The sequence below is a fragment of the Lethenteron reissneri genome, chromosome 63, assembly GCF_015708825.2.
Source record: "Lethenteron reissneri isolate LAM-NWPU_2019-01 chromosome 63, ASM1570882v1, whole genome shotgun sequence".
NCBI lineage: Eukaryota > Metazoa > Chordata > Hyperoartia > Petromyzontiformes > Petromyzontidae > Lethenteron > Lethenteron reissneri.
Window position 1 is genome coordinate 4,285,440 of NC_083841.1, and position 20,415 is coordinate 4,305,854.

The following is a 20,415-nucleotide window of genomic DNA, read 5'->3' on the forward strand; positions in this document are numbered from 1 at the left end:
CCTAGTGGATGTGCCCTTCCAGTTCGTACTTCTCGCAGAACTCGTCGGTGAAGGGGATGCAGGTGAGGTATTCGCACCAGGTGCAGTTTATGGGGTAGATGTAGAAGGCGAGGATCAGGCCTGCGAAGAGGCCGGCGAAAGCGAGCGCAGAGCCGATGATCTGCACGCGCTTGCGGTAGCGGTCGGCGCGCCCGAACGCTATGTACGGCAGGAAGGTGAAGGACAGCAGCAGGCCCGCCACGAAGCCGGACATCTGCGCAAAGTTGTCGATCCACGGCAGCAGGCCGAACGCCAGCAGGATGACGAGGATGGCGAGCAGCTTCGCCAGCGCCCAACCGGGACTCGCCAACAGCTGCCAGCTCTGCAGCAAGCTCCACGAAGAGGCACGCCAGCAGGCCGAACTGGGCACCGGCTGGACCCACCTGCGGCGGGCGGAGAATGGCGGGCGCACGGCAGAGGGTCGCAAACTGGTTTTGATTCCTTACCCGTACCCGGCCGCACCAGGGTCGCAATCGGGTACCCGTACCCTAACCCGAAACCCGGCTACCCGTACCCGGCCGGTACCGGTAGGGTACGGGTACCCGATTGCGACCTCTGGGATGAAGCCATGTTGCAGGCGCGGGTGGGTTGATTCTAGGAACTTGAATTGTGAGAAGAGACAAGACGTTGGGAAATGAGTGACAAACGGTGACTCACCAGTGACTCACGGCCTACCCGTACCCGTACCCGGCCGCACCAGGGTCGCAAACGGGGTACCTGTACCCGGCTGGGTACGGGTAGCCGGGTATCGGGTAGGGTACGGGTATCGGGTACCCGGTTGCGACCTCTGGCGCACGGGTTACGCAAGGACGCTGTCCCGATTCCACACGGGGAGAGGGGTGGAGGGGGGGGGTGTTGGTGGAGGGGGTCTCATGGCACGGGGGATCGGTGCTTTCCGTTTGGCCGATTCGTAGCCGAGTAGAACGTCGGTTTTTTTTCATTCGCGAGCGGGTTTGGTTTCTGTCGGTTTTCGTTTCGTTTAATAAGCAGGGTGTGAGAGAGAACTCAAGAGGCGAGGCCGAGCGTCATTTGCAAGAGTGTCCTGCTGGGGGCAATTAAAGGGACTCCCTCTGCTTACGAACGAGGAGTTAGGTTCCAGAGGTCTGTTTGTAAGTCAACTTTACTCGTGTCAAATCCAAACGTGTTGTACGGCATGCGCACTAAACGCGGGGAATGGCTTTAAAAGTTGTCTCATGTTATGCCACTAGAGGTTTTTTTGGAGTTAGATCGCGTAATATAAATGTGTCTTTTCGATTTAAAGCTTTCGTGACTGCAGGGATTCATCTTCTTGGTTCTTTCGGTAAAGTCACGTAGAAGGGAAATAATAAAATAATAAAGATAAAACATAATAAAATAATTCTCACGACGTTTCGGCCACAACGCAAGACAGCTGTTCTTCGCCTGAGGACGGCTGCTTGCGTTGTGGCAGAAATAATAAAATATGTTTTATTTTATTATTTATTACTTCCCTTCTACGTGACTTTACCGAAAGAACCAAGAAGACGTTTCGGCCACAACGCAAAGCAGCCGTCCTCACGTGGAGACCACGTCTGTCGAGAAGACAGAGTCTGAATGACACACCCCAGATTTAGAGCGTCTATTTAAGCTGGGTTGGAGGGGGGAACTGTTCAACGCACATACATTCATACACCCGCATCACCCTCTTCCCGACTCAGTCATCCTACCCCCCACCAGCCCCCCACCACCACCCCCCACCACCCCCCCCTAAGCGAGGAACGTCAAGTGGAGGGAAGCGTGCCGAACCTCGGCTCGGTACGGCACGAAGACGGCCGAGGCGAGGTTGCCGGTGATGCCGCTGAGCAGGTAGATAATGGCGATGCGCGCCCAGCCGCCCAGCTTCTCCAGGTCACGCATCACCGTCATCTGGAAGACCGCCGACACCAAACAGTGCAGCACCCTGGGGGACACGCGGGGTGGGACACGGGGTGTCACGCGGGGTGGGACACGGGGTGTCACGCGGGGTGGGACACGGGGGACACGCGGGGTGGGACCGGGGTGTCACGCGGGGTGGGACACGGGGTGTCACGCGGGGTGGGACACGGGGTGTCACGCGGGGTGGGACACGGGGGACACGCGGGGTGGGACACGGGGTGTCACGCGGGGTGGGACACGGGGTGTCACGCGGGGTGGGACACGGGGGGACACGCGGGGTGGGACACGCGGGGTGGGACACGGGGTGTCACGCGGGGTGGGACACGGGGGACACGCGGGGTGGGACGCGGGGTGGGACACGGGGGGACACGCGGGGTGGGACACGGGGGGACACGCGGGGTGGGGACACGGGGTGGGACACGGGGGGACACGCGGGGTGGGGACACGGGGACACGCGGGGTGGGACACGGGGTGTCACACGGGGGGACACGCGGGGTGGGACACGGGGGACACGCGGGGTGGGACACGGGGTGTCACGCGGGGTGGGACACGGGGTGGGACACAGGGTGGGACACAGGGTGGGACACGGGTGTCACACGGGGTGGGACACGGGGGACCGCGGGGTGGACACGGGTGTCACGCGGGTGTGGGACACGGGGGGACACGCGGGGTGGGACACGGGGTGTCACGCGGGGTGGGACACGGGGGGACACGCGGGGTGGGACACGGGGTGTCACGCGGGGTGGGACACGGGGGACACACGGGGTGGGACACGGGGGACACGCGGGGTTGGGACACGGGGGGACACGCGGGGTGGGACACGGGGTGACACGCGGGGTGGGACACGGGGGACACGCGGGGTGGGACACGGGGTGGTCACGCGGGGTGGGACACGGGGGGACACACGGGGTGGGACACGCGGGGTGGGACACGGGGTGTCACGCGGGGTGGGACACGGGGGACACGCGGGGTGGGACAACGGGGTGTCACGCGGGGTGGGACACGGGTGTCACGCGGGGTGGGACACGGGGGGACACACGGGGTGGGACACGGGGGTGTCACGCGGGGTGGGACACGGGGGGACACACGGGGTGGGACACGGGGTGTCACGCGGGGTGGGACACGGGGGGACACGCGGGGTGGGACACGGGGTGTCACGCGGGGTGGGACACGGGGGACACGCGGGGTGGGACACGGGGGGACACACGGGGTGGGACACGGGTGTCACACGGGGTGGGACACGGGGTGGGACACGGGGGACACGCGGGGTGGGACACGGGGTGGGACACGGGGGGACACGCGGGGTGGGACACGGGGTGGGACACGGGGGGACACGCGGGGTGGGACACGGGGGACACGCGGGGTGGGACACGGGGTGTCACGCGGGGTGGGACACGGGGTGGGACACAGGGTGGGACACAGGGTGGGACACGGGGTGTCACACGGGGTGGGACACGGGGGACACACGGGGTGGGACACGGGGTGTCACGCGGGGTGGGACACGGGGGACACGCGGGGTGGGACACGGGGTGTCACGCGGGGTGGGACACGGGGGACACGCGGGGTGGGGACACGGGGTGTCACGCGGGGTGTCACACGGGGTGGGACACGGGGTGTCACGCGGGGTGGGACACGGGGTGGGACACAGGGTGGGACACAGGGTGGGACACGGGGGTGTCACACGGGGTGGGACACGGGGGACACACGGGGTGGGACACGGGGTGTCACGCGGGGTGGGACACGGGGGACACGCGGGGTGGGACACGGGGTGTCACGCGGGGTGGGACACGGGGGACACGCGGGGGTGGGACACGGGGTGTCACGCGGGGGTGTCACACGGGGTGGGACACGGGGTGTCACGCGGGGTGGGACACGGGGGACACACGGGGGACACAGATTTAAAATTGCATAGCTCCCAGTGTCTTCTAATAGAAGAGCATTCCAGACGGCCGCAGAAGGGGCACGATGCGGTGACCGTCTTTGTTCGATGGCCAGCCAGAAGCCGCCACTGCGAGGATGACCGATGTCGGCATGGTTCATGGTTCATGCTGCTTGACGAGTGGTATTGTGGTTAAAGTGTACCCGGCGTGCAGGAAGAGCGACAGCCAGAGTCTGTAGAACTGGTCTGGGACCTCGGGGTTGAGGAAGGGCAGGAGGCCACACACATCATCCATGCAGTGCACCTGCAAGAAGCCACACAAACAAGAACAACAGCATCTTAACATGCAGCTTTCGGGTCTCCCATTCGCAAAACACGAATCGTAACGTCGTCAACAAATGCATCCGTAAAATTACTCGATTGGGATTACGCGTTTAAAGCTTTCGTGACTGCAGGGATTCATCTTCTTGATTCTTTCGGTAAAGTCACGTGGGAGGGAAATAATAAAATAATAAAAATAAAACATAAAATAATTTTAAAGCTTTCGTGACTGCAGGGATTCATCTTCTTGGTTCTTTCGGTAAAGTCACGTGGGAGGGAAATAATAAAATAATAAAAATAAAACATAAAATAATTTTAAAGCTTTCGTGACTGCAGGGATTCATCTTCTTGATTCTTTCGGTAAAGTCACGTAGAAGGGAAATAATAAAATAATAAAAATAAAACATAAAATAATTTTAAAGCTTTCGTGACTGCAGGGATTCATCTTCTTGGTTCTTTCGGTAAAGTCACGTAGAAGGGAAGTAATAAAACAATAAAAATAAAACATAACAAAATAACTCTCACGACGTTTCGGCCACAACGCAAGCAGCCGTCCTCAGGTGGAAAACCAGGTCTGTCGAGGAGACAGCTACTTGCGTTGTGGCCGAAACGTCGTGAGAATTATTTTATCATGTTTTATTTTTTTTATTTTATTACTTCCCATTCTACGTGACTTTACCGAAAGAACCAAGAACATGGGATTACGCGCACGGCAAACAAACACCGCACGTGGGGGCTGCGTGGGGGGACAGTGGCCACTTTGGGGGGCCACTGGGGGGCCACTGGGGGGCCACCCCCCCCCCCCATCCTTGGCCAGGCGACGGAAGGGCAGGGACGATGAAACTTGCCTGGGAGCAGAGCGTCGCCGATTCGTGGAAATGTCCATGCATGAAAACGCAGTACTCGCGCGATGTGATCTCACAGCTGCGGGAAGACAGAGGACAAAAGATGATTCCCCCGTGGTAGCCTTGACAGACTGTTTGGGGCAAAGTGCTGTTAGCGATTTAAAGCTTTCGTGACTGCAGGGATTCATCTTCTTGGTTCTTTCGGTAAAGTCATCACGTAGAAGGGAAGTAATAAAATAATAAAAATACAAATATTTTATTATGTTTTATTATGTTTTATTTTTATTATTGTATTACTTTATTATTGTATTACTAATAAAATAATAAAAATAAAACATAATAAATATTACATTTCGATTTAAAGCTTTCGTGACTGCAGGGTTTCATCTTCTTGGTTCTTTCGGTAAAGTCACGTAACTTTACCGAAAGAACCAAGAAGATATTGCATTATGTTTTATTTTTATTCTTTTATTACTTCCCTTCTACGTGACTTTACCGAAAGAACCAATAATAATAAAATAATAAAAATATAACATATTTTATTATGTTTTATTTGTATTATTGTATTACTTCCCTTCTACGTGACTTTACCGAAAGAACCAAGAAGATGCTGTTAGCGAGTTGCAGAACCTATGAGGGCCGGCACTGCACACAAGGCGGTGGGGGTGGCCAGCATCACGCCCGGACGCACTTTGTCTCCCGAGTGGAGATGTTCACACACCACCGCGCCAGGTGCTCATTTGAGGCCAAAGCGACCTAGGGGACGCCCAGGACCGGTTCGGATATTCGCCATCGATGTTGGCCGTGAGCGGGGGTTCGTAGCGCTAACCGTTACACCACCACCGCAACAACAACAACAACCGCCATTCGCCACTCAGTGGCGGTGACGTCACCACGACGCTTGTGCCAGGCCACGTGCACCTTGAGGCCACGTGAAGTGTCGAACGCCCGCTGGCAGGAGGTCACAGGGCAGACCCAGGTGCCACGGGTCGACTGACTGAGATGACCGAGATGACTGGCTGATGCACCACCTGTGCCCCCTACTGTACCAACTTGCTGTGCTTTAGCCACCCGGCGCTCCGCTCGTTGTTGTGAGCGTCGCTTCTCCGCCCTCCGTTGTTGTTGGAGGGCGACTGCCTCCAACTGCCCAGTAGCGTCCTTCACGAGCCTCCTCCACAGAGGCCGACCTTGACACCGCTGGTACCAGTCATCGGCCAGTCCACTCAGCTCCACGTTCTCCTGTACCACATCACTCCATCTCTTCTCTAGCCCGTGCCGCGCCAGTTTAGCCCCCCTCGATCCGGCCACCGCTCCCCCCCCCCAAACACACACAGACACAAAGCCAACCTGCCCCACGCCCCTCCTCCCGTAAGCCACACAGACTTAACGAGCGCGTATGTTAGCTCCCTGCGGTCGCACCGACATCGCGACCGACTGGCCAATTCACTCGCCTGCCCTTGGTTCCGATGCAGCAAGGGTGGCCGGTCACCGTGCAGTCCATGTGCGTGACGCTTGTCCTGTTCGCGCCCGACTTCTTAGTGCAGATCTGCAATGCGGAGGGGAAACGGGAAATGGGGGGGGGGGGGGGGAGGGAAATTCGCGGCAGGGCGCGGTAACGACGGCAGTCGGTGACGCGCGCGACTCTGTGTTTAGAGTTTGTACTCGCTTGGCCACGTGTCTGTAGGGTGCGAGTGAGTGGAGTTTGTGTGTTCTGTACTTGTTCTGCGATGTGAGTGAGTGGAGTGTTTTGATTTAAAGTTTTCGTGACTGCAGGGATTCATCTTCTTGGTTCTTTCGGTAAAGTCACGTAGAAGGGAAGTAATAAAATAATAAAAATAAAACATAATAAAATTTATTTTATTATATTTTTTTATTATTATTTTTTATTATATTTTATTTTATTATGTTTTTTATTGTTTTATTTTTATTATTTTATTACTTCCCTTCTACGTGACTTTACCGACAGAACCAAGAAGATGAGTGGAGTGTGTTCGTCGCGCGATATCCATGCAAGTTCATTCATTCATACATCTTCTTGGTTCTTTCGGTAAAGTCACGTAGAATGGGGTGACCAGCAAGACCTGTTTCTTCACCTGAGGACGGCTGCTTGCGTTGTGGCCGAAACGTCGTGAGAATTATTTTATTATGTTTTATTTTATTATTTTTATTGTTTCCATTCTACGTGACTTTACCGAAAGAACCAAGAAGATGAATCCCTGCAGTCACGAAAGCTTTAAATCGAAATTCATTCATTGACATCTTTATCCGTGACCTTGTGCGCGAACATGCGTCTACGCAACGCTGTCAAAAATTTCGCCACAACTCTGTGGCTGTGGCTGTGGCCTCATGATGCTGGTTGTTGTTGTAATTACTGGTGAAACGGCACGGTACTCCAATTGTAAACGTAGTGGTTTTACTCTCCAACACGCAAACCGGTGTGCTGTACTAGTAACGAATTGGCACGTTCTGTTTACGTGACAAACCTTACTAATTGGCTGTGTCTAGTGGTTGCGGGTTTACCGACACATTTACATTAACGCACGTACGTGTGTGTGTGTGTGCATTGAAAGGTGCATTGAAAAATGTTGATACTCCTACTGATACTCCTGCTGCTGTTATGGAGTGACTCATGCTGCCAGCTATGGCTGCAAAGTTTGGTCGTGCATGTTTATGTATATATCGTTTATTGTTAAATTTGAATCACAGTTTCTATGATCACTGTTACGTTGTTTTATAGCTTTATTTTGGTGATTTCGAAAACGTTTCGGTTTAGCCATATTTCTTGGTTCTTTCGGTAAAGTCACGTAGAAGGGAAATAATAAAATAATAAAAATAAAAGATAATAAAATACAATAATTCTCACGACGTTTCGGCCACAACGCAAGCAGCCGTCTTCAGGTGAAGAACAGGTCTGTCGGAAAGACAGCGTCCGATTGAACACCACCAGGCTTGGCAGTGTATATTTAAGCTGGGTTGGAGGGGGAAGAGCGCCTTGACAAAGGAATTTGCATATCAAGAGGAAACGTCGTGAGAATTATTTTATTGTTTTATTTTTATTCTTTTATTATTTCCCTTCTACGTCACTTTACCGAAAGAACCAAGAAGATGAATCCCTGCAGTCACGAAAGCTTTAAATCAAAATTTAGCCATATTTATTTGTTGTACAAAGTTAGACTGATAACTTTAATCTAAATTGTCTTATGGTTATTATTTGACTTGCATCCCACTGGGATTTTTGCACACAGCGTTGATAAACGGTGCTTTTTCTGGAAGACTTTGCAGTTTTTTCCTGGATTTTTCTGTTTGCGCGAAGTCACTTGAAGATGTTTCTTGTTCATGTTTTTGTTTGTTGCGGTTGCACCCGAGTCAAGAGCCACGTGGCTCACAGGGCTACACCTAAATAAATAAACTGAACTGAATGTACAAGAGGAGCGGTGGTGCAGCGGTTAACACGCTGCGCTACGAACCTTGCCACCCGAATTCGATTCCTGGCCACAGCCACAAACAGCAGTGACGATTATCTGAACTGGTCCCGGGCTCAAATGGGTACCTGGTGCGGTGCGTAAACATTTCCACTCGGGAGATAAAAGCGGTAGGGCGTGGTGCTGGCCACCCACCCCCTCGTGTGCCGTGCCGGCCTTCATAGGTGCTGCGCGCTAACAGCACTTGCCCCTACAGTCTGTTAAGGCTACCAGGAGGATCTTTGTCAAGTGTGTGTACGCACGTGTGTGTGTGTGTGTCGGTGCGCGCGTGTATGTGTGTGTGTGTACACACGTGTGTGTGTGTGTGTGTCAGTGCACACGTGTGTGTGTGTGTACACACGTGTGTGTACACACACACACACATGTGTACACGTGTGTGTGTACACATGTGTGTGTGTGTGTACACACGTGTTTGTGTGCGCACGTGTGTGTGTGTACACACGTGTGTATACATGTGTTGGCGGGTGTCCACTTACAGGCCACTTGGTGATGTCATCAGGCCATTCGTGCGGTGGAGTCGAGGCTGGTTCCTCACACAGTCTGCAAGAGACATGGACAGACAGACAGAGTTAGAGACACCAAGATCAATGGACAAGAGCCACTGAGATAGACACACGGAGAGACAGAGACACTGAGATCAACAGGCAGGGAGACAGCGACATTGAGGTGTGCGTGGGTGAGCTGCAAGTGGGCATGTGTGTGTGTGTGTGTGGGGTCAGCGTGTGTGTGTGTGTGTGTGGGGTGACTGGGTAGAGGTGGGTGTGCGTGGGTGAGCCTGTGTGTGTGTGGGGTGAGCGTGTGTGTGTGTGGGGTGAGCGTGTGTGTGTGTGTGTGGGGTGAGCGTGTGTGCGTGTGTGTGGGGTGACTGGGTAGCGGTGTTTGTGCGTGGGTGAGCGTGTGTGTGTGTGTGGGATGAGTGTGTGTGTGTGTGGGGTGAGCGTGTGTGTGTGTGGGGTGAGCGTGTGTGTGTATGTGGGGTGAGTGTGTGTGTGTGGGGTGAGCGTGTGTGTGTATGTGGGGTGAGTGTGTGTGTGTGGGGTGAGCGTGTGTGTATGTGTGGGGTGAGTGTGTGTGTGTGGGGTGAGTGTGTGTGTGTGTGGGGTGACTGGGTAGAGGTGGGTGTGCGTGGGTGAGCGTGTGTGTGTATGAGTGTGTGTGTGTGGGGTGAGCGTGTATGTGAGTGTGTGTGCGCGTGTGTGTGTATGAGTGTGTGTGTGTGGGGTGAGCGTGTGTGTGTGCGTGTGTGTGCGTGTGTGTGGAGTGACTGAGTGAGCGTGCACCGTCGCGTGCCGTACTCTGGTTGCTGTCCACACACGGCGCCGGACGTGCGGGGGCTTCCCTGCAGCGCCGGAGGGTTGTACCTGGGCCACTTGATCCACGTGGAAAGCGTCTCCTGTCGAATCACAGCCACGCACCGCATACACCGCGTATAGCGCACCACGCGTACACCACATGCCATGGGCAACGCACACACGCACCACATACACCACACCCCATATACACTACACGCGTACACCACATGCCATGGGCAACGCACACACGCACCACATACACCACACCCCATACACACTACACGCGTACACCACATGCCATGGGCAACGCACACACGCACCACATACACCACACCCCATATACACTACACGCGTACACCACATGCCATGGGCAACGCACACACGCACCACATACACCACACCCCATACACACTACACGCACACACTACACATACCATGGGCAACGCACACACGCACCACATACACCACAACCCATACACACTACACGCACACACTACACATACCATGGGCAACGCACACACGCACCACATACACCACAACCCATACACACTACACGCACACTACACATGCCATGGGCAACGCACACACGCACCACATACACCACACCCCATATACACTACACGCACACACTACACATACCGCACACATTCACGTCACACACGCCACGCACGCGCACTCACACACACGTCACCGCACACACACACCAGACACGCCATCATGCACACACCACAAGCGTGCCACACATCACACGCACACCATAATTTGTCGTCCTTCCCCCGCACCTCCAATTAGCTACGTACGGCGCGCGAAAGAGGTTCAACATACATACACACACACACACCACGCACACACGCCACGCACAATTTAAATGAAACGTGCTGCTCAAGTTGTCGATGGACGGGAGTATGACATGGGCTTGACGGGACCGCAGCGAAGTAACGCAAGCCGCGTGCGACCGGCGTGGTCATGCATAATGTCGGTGGTGAAAGCCCACAACTACTCCACTAATATTATTACCACGGCTTAGAGCAGCGGTCGGGAACCTATGGCTCGCGAGCCATATATGGCTGGCGAGCCATATATGGCTGGCGAGCCATACATGGCTCTTCCAGTGACGGCATATGGCTCCCAGACAATTTAGAAAAATAAATAATAAAAAATCACTTTGGAACTGATTTTAAAATACTTGTGATATTACTTAATAATATTTGTGTCATTTTAAAGTAAACAGAAATTAGTTTTGAAGATAAATTTCACGGGTCACGCCTGCACGAAGCTCAACCTCACCACGTCGTACGAACCAGACTACAAGGCCATCAGCAAAACCACGCAGCGCCAGAAGTCGCATTAAAAGTAAGACATATTTAATTTATTATACGTTACAAATACTATATGGCTCTCAATGAAATATATTTAGAAATATTTGGCTTTTACGGCTCTCCCAGGCAAAAAGGTTCCCGACCCCTGGCTTAGAGGAACCTGAGCCTCGGATGTGGGTGGGGTGTGTGGGGGGGGGGGGGGAGAAAGGGATTAAACTTCAGCCCTTCGTTCCTGCGCGGCAAAAGCGCTTTCCCCCACAAGCTTCAACACCACACGTCTTATCCCTGTTGAGTTGTCGTTGTTGTTGTTGTTGCTGTCGTTGTTGTTGTTGTTGCCGTCCTCACCGAGCAGTCTTCTCGCACCATCTGCACGCAGCCCGAGCCGTCGTTGCGGACGCAGCAGCCGGTGACGTTCTCGCGGCTGCGCTCCTGGGCGATGCGAGCGCTCACCTGAGCGTCTCTCCGCATGCACGGGGAGAACTTGGCGCCCAGGTGGATGAGATCGTCCTGAGCACGCGACGGGGAACGCACGCGTGGGTACGCGGGGGGTGAGGGTGGTACGAGAGGCAATTCTGGCAAAATCGCCCGGTGACAGCTGGTGGCTGTAATCGCCAGCGAAACGTCGCGGCCGTTTCGAATTGTAAACGTTGTTGGGTTTGCTCTCTCCAGCACGCCACACACACCACCTGAAGTTAAGTAGCTGGCACGGTTTTTGTTTACGTGGCAAACCCCGCTAATTGGCCGTACGTAGGGCAGTGATGGGTTAACGAAGCAATAATACAGGTAGGAACAATGTTCCACACTGCCCACCAGGGATTATTTGTCTGTCTGACTGTTTGTCGTGCATAAATTAATATATAATACAAACTGCTCTTTGATTGGTGGAGACCTACTGCCAGGTACGGAGAGGGGAGGGGCCTAAGGAAGGGGGGAGTCAGGGGAGGGGCCTAAGGAAGGGAATTGTATTTTACGATGTTTCATTTTTATTATTTTATTACTTCCCTTCTACGTGACTTTACCGAAAGAACCAAGAAGATGAATCCCTGCAGTCACGAAAGCTTTAAATCGAGACCTCCTGTACCTCTCCGATTGGCTACGTACGGCGCGAAAGAAGCTCAACATGCATGCTGTACGCACACACACACACAACGTGGGCCGCACACGCGCGTATCCGCAAGGCGGCAGAGCGCGTGCGGGCGCCGGGACGCGCATCTCTCCCCGACGCGACGCCTCTCGGCGCGTGACGCACGCAGATCGCGGCGTTCAACGAGCCGGCGGCCGCGGCGCGCCCGTACCGAGCTGGGGCCGATCCAGAAGTTCTCCTGCTGCACGTACTTGACGATCTCGTACACGCCCTTGTTCCTCAACACCTGCGGCGGCACACACCGGCAGCGCAATCAGACGAGTCGGCTTGAGCCAGAGCCGGTGCCCGAGCCGCGAGATGAGGGATGGGGGAAGGGCCCCGCGCACGTTCGCTCGCTCGCTCCCCGCACCGCCAACAGATTTTTTGTATGCCCGTCCCCCCACACCCACCCTTAAGCATTCGCCACTTGGTGGCGAATGGCGGTTGTTGTTGTTGATATTTGTGAGTGTGTGTCTTTGTATGTGTGTCTGTGTATATGTGTATATGCCAGCGGGTCGTTCGACACTTCACGTGGCCTCGAGGTGCACTTGGCCTGGCACAAGCGTCGTGGTGACGTCACCGCCACTTAGTGGCGAATGGCGGTTGTTGTTGTTGTTGTTGATATGTGTGAGTGTGTGTCTTTGTATGTGTGTCTGTATATATGTGTGTGTATAGTGGGGAGCGGTGGTGCAGCAGTTAGCGCGCTGCGCTATGAACCCGGCGACCCGGGTTCAATTCCGGCTCACGGCCAACACCAGTGACGATTATTTGAACCGGTCCTGGGCCTCCTTTAGGTCGACTCAGCCTCAAACGAGTACCTGGTGCGGTGTGTAAACATCGCCACTGGGGAGACAAAGGCGGTCGGGCGTGGTGCTGGCCACCCACCCCCTCGTGTGCCGTTCCGGCCTTCATAGGTGCTCGCTAACAGCACTTGCCCCTACAGTCTGTTAAGGCTATACTGGGGATCTTTGTCTTTGTATAGTGGGGAGCGGTGGTGCAACGGTTAGCGCGCTGCGCTATGAACCCGGCGACACGAGTTCGATTCCCGCTCACGGCCAACACCAGTGACGATTATCTGAACCGGTCCTGGGCCTCCTTTAGGTCGACTCAGCCTCAAACGAGTACCTGGTGCGGTGTGTAAACATCGCCACCGTTGGAGACAAAGGTGGCTGGGTGTGGTGCTGGCCACCCACCCCCTCGTGTGCCGTTCTGGCCTTCATAGGTGCTCGCTAACAGCACTTGCCCCTACAGTCTGTCAAGGCGACACGGGGGAATCGTTGTGTTTTGTTGGCGTGCTTCGTGCGCGTGGCGCGTGGTGCGGGAGTGGAGCAGTTAGCGCGCTACTCACGCTCTCCTGCTCCTCGTGCTGCGCGAAGCCGATGGGGGCGATGCCGTAGATGCACACGGAGAGCAGCGTGATGAGCACGTGCACGGACGTCAGCCAGTAGGTGAAATACGGCCTGCCGGGACACACACGCGGACAAAGGTCACCGCCCGTATGGCCACCGCCAGGCTTTGCGTTAGCGAGCACCTGTGAAGGTTTGGCACGGGCGCACGAGGGGGTGGGAGGCCGCGAGTGGGAATCAAAGTCGGGTTTCCGATCGCATCGCTCGATTATCCAAGCGCCCGCGTCTCCGTTCGTCACTTCACGTCACGTCACCGCCACTACACGTCACCGTGGATTTCACAGCTGATGACGGTTGCTTGTGTTGCAGCCGAAACGTCGTGAGAATTTTTATTATTTCGTTATTTTATTATTTCCCTTCTACGTGACTTTACCGAAAGAACCAAGAATATAACTACATGTCACGTCACCGCCACTACACGTCACCGTGGATTTCACACCTGATGACGGTTGCTTGTGTTGCAGTCGAAACATCGTGAGAGTTTTTATTGTTTTATATTTTTATTATTTTATTATTTCCCTTCTACGTGACTTTACCGAAAGAACCAACAATATACTACACGTCACCGTGGATTTCACACCTGATGACGGTTGCTTGTGTTGCAGTCGAAACATCGTGAGAGTTTTTATTGTTTTATATTTTTATTATTTTATTATTTCCCTTCTACGTGACTTTACCGAAAGAACCAACAATATACTACACGTCACGTCACGTCACTTCACGTAGCTTCAGTTTGCCGTCACCGTCACGCGCCTGCCGATAATTCGCTGTCTCCCAGTCGAGGGATACGTGTCGCCGATTTCGTCAACGAAACGCGAACGATACCGCGCGCGCGCGCTGGCACCACCACCCACCCACTCACCGGTGGTCAACCATGTCGTCGATCTGGCGCTGCACGTAGCTGTCCAGCCGCCGGGTGCGGTACTTGCGGTTGAGCCATTTTCCCACGACGCCCAGGCCGTACTTGCGCTTGGCGCTGCGCTGCACCAGGCGGCGCAGCTTCGGGTCCAGCTTGTGGCCGCGTTTCGCCTGCGCGGAGGTGGAACGTCGGGAAGTGATGCGAGGGATGCCGATGCTGCTGCTGCGGTGTAGAGGTCAGCAAGCCGGACTTGCAATCCAGAGGTCAAGCTCCATTCTCCCCGCCACCCATCCCCACTGTTTCTCGGTCATGCGCTAACCGCACCAACATCCCCAATCGCCCCAATTGACCCAATGGCACCAACAATCCAAACGACACCGGCTGCCCCAATCAACCCAACCGCCCCAACCGCATCCACCGCACCAACCGCCTCCACCGCCCCCACCGCCCCCACCGCACAAACCGCACCCACCGCCCCCACCGCACAAACCGCACCCACCGCCCCCACCGCACAAACCGCACCCACCGCCCCCACCGCCCCAACCACCCTGATTGACCCAACCTATCAAACCCACCCAAACTCCCCAACCCAACCACACCAACCACTTCAACCACTTCAACCACTTCAACCACCCTGATTGACCCAACCTCCCAAACCCAACCCAACCACCCAGACCGCACGAACCACCTCAACCACCCCAACCACCCTAATTGACCCAACCTCCCAAACCCAACCCAACCACCCAGACCGCATGAACCGCCCAGACCGCACCAACCACCTCAACCACCCTGATCAACCCAACTTCCCCAACCCAACCGCACCAACCACCCCAACCACCCTGATCAACCCAACTTCCCCAACCCAACCGCACCAACCACCCCAACCACCCTGATCAACCCAACCTCCCCAACCCAACCGCACCAACCACCTCAACCACCCTGATCAACCCAACTTCACCAACCCAACCGCACCAACCACCTCAACCACCCTGATCAACCCAACCTCCCCAACCCAACCGCACCAACCACCCCAACCACCCTGATCAACCCAACTTCACCAACCCAACCGCACCAACCACCCCAACCACCCTGATCAACCCAACCTCACCAACCAAACCGCACCAACCGCCCCGACCGCACCTGGAAAGCGAGGCCCGGTACAACATCTTGCTGCAAGCGGTGAGAAGGGTCGCCGACGCCAAGTTTTGTAAAACTTTTTCCGCCCGGAGTTTCCTTACGCCAGCCCACAGCCATGGGCCTACGGCAGATTCGGAATCAAGGGATGTGCGAGAGGGGGGGTGTACAGGCAGGGGACACAGCAAACGTAAGAAAGCACACAAAGGATCGTGGATAAATACGTTGAGAGCAGAGTGTCATGTTTTGGCTCCGGCTCGACTCGGCAAGTAGCCAGTGGAAAACCACCTGTGCCGTGCCGGTCATCCTCCCCCCCGCCCCGGCCACCGCGCTGGCACGGCTCACATGTGCCGGTGGTGCGCTGTGGTACTATAAAAGCGGAGTGCGACGGAATCACCGATCTTGCTGATATTAGCCATTCAAATGAATGGGGGGTTGGGGGACGTGTCACATGACTACTCGATCCAAGCATTGCTTGCCAATGAATAAATTGCCGACGAATCAACATTTTTAAGATGGCTGACCGATCAACTTTGAGCGACTGCCGGATCGACCGAGCTGAATCGACACAATTAAGCTCAGGTTCACGACCCACAACGCCACGAAAGATTTTGACGGATGTCCCGATTTCATCGTATAACAGCGGCCACGGTGTAATCGTCGGTGGCACGCGAAATCTGAAACCGGTCCTGGTCCCGGCACGCGAAATCTGACCAGCGCGGTGAAGCACGGGTCAAACAACCGTCGTCGTGATGGTGACGACGATGACGGAGAGACCACGTGGGGAAGGCCTTCATCCAGCAGTGGATTTACAAAAGCCTGCTAAGCAGTTGGGGATTTTGTTTTTAAATCCTTTATATTAAGTTCACTTGCTTGCTTGCTTAGGACCGTGCAAATCTTTCGATCGTTTTTTAACCCACTTCCCGTGATCCAATCGAGCTGACATTTTGCACACAGACTCGTTGTGCGAGACAATTAATGTTCGTGAATTTTTTTTTCCAAAATTTTACACTGTTTAGGGAAAACAAATTAAATATTTAATTACCAATTGCTTAATACTGGCAGACAATCATCTGACCCATAGGTGGCAGCCATCTCAAGCCAGAGGACGAGAGGACTCTAGCCGCCACACATATAAAGGATTTAGAGTGAAAAACTTTGTTTTTACGGGTTATACTTATTAAATCCTTTATATTAAGTTCACTTGCTTGCTTGCTTAGGACCGTGCAAATCTTTCGGTCGTTTTTTAACCCACTTCCTGTGATCCAATCGAGCTGACATTTTGCACACAGACTCGTTGTGCGTGACAATGCATTTTCGTGAAAAAAAAATTCCTAAATTTTACACTGTTTAGGGGAAAAAAAAAATATTTAATTACCAATTGCTTAATGCTGCCAGACAATCATCTGACCCATAGGTGGCAGCCATCACAAGCCAGAGGACTCTAGCCGCCACGCATATAAAGTATTTATAGTGAAAAACTTTGTTTTTACGGGTTAATTTTTTGTATCATCTTTTACAACACTCCTATCTTACTGTCAGACAGCGTGAGAGGGAGAGAGAGACACGCGTGGCCACGTGGCAGCCTGGACCACGTGGCAGCCTGGACCACGTGGCAGCCTGGACCACGTGGCAGCCTGGACCACGTGGCAGCCTGGACCCCTCTCCAGCGTGGCCTCACCCTCCGTTCGTTCTCACGCTGTCTGTCAGCAGCGCGAAGGAATGTTTTAAAAGAAAGGCAAATAAAGACCGGGTTCCAGAAGTTGCTTCCACGACCTTAATTGCACGTGTAAGGGACTGGCTAATTGGTGTGCAGCGTTGTGAGATGCAATTTGCATGAATGACGCAATACGAAATTGTTATTATTATAAGTTTAACACGTAAGCTTTCGCGACCAATATTATTCATAATAAACGTTGTTGGGTTAGAATAGTTGAAGGGGGGCCTCACTATTCTGGAAAATTGCACGATGATTGCTGGATGTAATTACCAGCGAAACGTCGTGCTACTCAAACATTGTAAATGTTGTGGTTTCACTCTTCAACACACCGGTGGGCTAAAGTAGTGAACTATTTGTCTTTTGTCAACGTGACACTTTTTTTTTTCACAGCGGTCAACAAAAAAAAAACATTTTTTTCTGGCCTGGACTTTTGCAGCTGTTCTAGACTAATTTCAGGGTGCCGATTCCAAATCTGATCTCAGATTTGCTCTATCACATCTCATTTTTATGCTATCGGCATACCCCATTTTCATTGATTTTACCCGAAATTAACTCTGTCACTTATGATTGCAAGTTGTTGCGAGTCAGTGACTGCTTTAGTGATAAAATATGGTGCTGTATTTTTAGGATAGTGTGTTTATAATATCAGTTTATGTAGATATCCACATTTATTTAATATTTTTCTTCTGCAGTTTTTATTGAAAATGCAGTATTTGATATCTCAAAAACCTGATAGACAAAAACTGATGCCAGATTTGGAATCAGCACCCCAAAATAACCTTAAAACCGTTGGAATACCTTATGCCAGAAAAAGTGTGTTGACCAGTGTTATTATTATAAAACATTGCAAAATCACAATAACGGCGCAGCGCTGGCCTCTCACCGCTGCCAGCAACCTTAGCTATTGTGACCCCCCCCCCCTCACCCACCCGCCCCCCCCCCGTGTTTCGCGTAGGGCCAGAGGGGCACGGCCCCTGGGACTGAACGTACAGGACGGGCGGCTTGACCGCCTGCTTGGCCGCGTCTGCGCTGGGGAGGGCACCCGCGGGAGCCCCCTGGGGAACGGCCGAGTCGGGCGGAGACTCGAACACCTCGTCTGGCAGGGTGACGTCCTCGTAAAACGCGCCGTACTGGCGCCGGGCAGCATCGCACCGCACGCGCACACACACACACACACACGTACACACACACGCACACGTGCACACACGCACACACACGCGCACACACACACGCGCACACACACATACACACACGCGCACATACACACACACGCACACACACACACAAACACGCGCACACACACACAAACACGCGCACACACACACAAACACGCGCGCACACACACGCGCACACACGCACACACACACGCGCACACACGCACACACACACACGCACACACGTGCACACACACGCACACACGCGCGCACACACACACACACGTGCAAACACACGTGCACACACACACGCGCACAAAGATAGACAAAGATCCCCCGTGTAGCCTGTAACAGACTGTAGGGGCAAGTGCTGTTAGCGAGCACCTATGAAGGCCAGCACGACACACGAGGGGGTGGGTGGCCAGCACCACGCCCGGCCGCCTTTGTCTCCCCAAGTGTCTACGTGTACACATCGCACCAGGTACTCGTTTAAGGCTAGGGGAGGCCCAGGCCTGGTTGAAATCATCGTCAACGGTGTTGGCTATGAGCAGGCTATGAGCAGGTACCCTGGTTTGTGTGTGCGGTGTGTATGTGTGGTATTGGTGTGTGTGTGTTGTGTGTGTTGTGTATGGTGTGTTTGGTATGGGTGCGTGGCGTGTGTGTATGTGGCGTGTGTGTGTCTTGTGTATATGTGGCATGTGTGTGCGTGGCGTGTGTGTGCGTGGCATGTGTGACGTGTGTGTGTGTGGAGTGGGTGACGCGTGTGGCGTGTGGTGTGTGTGTGGCGTATATGTGCGTGGCATGGGTGACGTGTGTGTGTGTGGAGTGGGTGACGCGTGTGGCGTGTGGTGTGTGTGTGGCGTATATGTGCGTGGCATGGGTGACGTGTGTGTGTGTGGCGTGTGTGTGCGTGGCACATGCGGCGTGTGTGTGTGACGTGTGTGACGCGCGTGGCGTGTGTGTGTCTTGTGTGTATGTGGCATGTGTGTGTGTGTGTGTGACATGTGTGTGTGCGTGGCCTGTGTGTGCGTGGCACATGCGCCGTGTGTGTGTGTGTGTGGCGTGGGTGACACGCGTGGCGTGGCGTGTGAGGATCTCTCCTCCCAGCAAGCCGGAGCTCTCACCTTGCTAAAGAAGGAGGTGTCTGGGTCTTCGTCGGCCGTGTCGTCTTCGGCAAAGCTCGCCTTGGGGAAGCTTTGGCGGCCAAGCTGGGGCCGCAGGAGGTTGGCCTCCCTCAGCGAGCGGCCCTGCTCACACGCACATTCGCAATCGGCGCGTTCGGAGTTGAGACCACGGCGGTGGCATCGGTAAACACACTGGTGTAAGGGGCTATGGTTCAGTGGTGTAGGGACCGAGGTTGTCGCTGGCAGAACTGCTCTCACCCGCACGAGCAGCGCCGCAGCCCTGAAGCTCATCTTGGCGACGGACTCGCGCTTGCGCCGCGTGGGCATGCGGCCGATGGCGGAGCGCGAGCTGGTGAAGGAGGCGTGGGAAATGCCTCCCGGCGTGCGGGGCGACAGCGGGGTGCGCGGGGTGAACGGCACGTGCAGGCCCTCCGACTCCGCGTCCGGCGCTCGGAACTGACGGCCTCGCGCCAGCGGGTCCACCACCTGTGGGGGCGTCACGTTCATTCGAGGCCGAGTCGACCTAGGGGAGGCCCGGGACCGGTTCGGACAATCGCCGAGCCGAGAGCGGGAATCGAAAACGCGCGTCGTAGGGTTTCGTGGCGCAGCGACGCTCATCGCCGTGAACAAAGATGCAAAGTTCAACACAGAGACCCATAGACTCACACAAAGACCCATAGACTCACGCAGAGACCCATTGACTCACACAGAGACCCATAGACTCACTACAGAGATCCATAAACTCATACAGAGACACACAAACTCACACAGAAACACACAGACTCACACATAGACCCATAAACTCACGCGGAGATCCATAGACTC

The 20,415-nt window shown here is 54.5% G+C and overlaps 1 protein-coding gene across 1 annotated transcript in view; it reads right to left on the reverse strand.

The window, feature by feature from the left end:
* The window catches only part of LOC133358662 (inactive rhomboid protein 1-like), a 42,823-nt gene continuing 22,408 nt past the window's right edge, over positions 1-20,415 (reverse strand). The window contains 16 exon segments of the mRNA XM_061577070.1: positions 1-370; positions 372-422; positions 1,804-1,957; positions 4,015-4,115; positions 4,981-5,056; positions 6,429-6,523; positions 8,936-8,999; positions 9,755-9,852; positions 11,416-11,577; positions 12,366-12,440; positions 13,542-13,653; positions 14,462-14,628; positions 15,599-15,716; positions 18,303-18,442; positions 19,591-19,713; positions 19,849-20,076. Coding sequence (XP_061433054.1) covers positions 2-370; positions 372-422; positions 1,804-1,957; positions 4,015-4,115; positions 4,981-5,056; positions 6,429-6,523; positions 8,936-8,999; positions 9,755-9,852; positions 11,416-11,577; positions 12,366-12,440; positions 13,542-13,653; positions 14,462-14,628; positions 15,599-15,716; positions 18,303-18,442; positions 19,591-19,713; positions 19,849-20,076 — 2,133 coding nt within the window. The 3' untranslated portion in view covers position 1.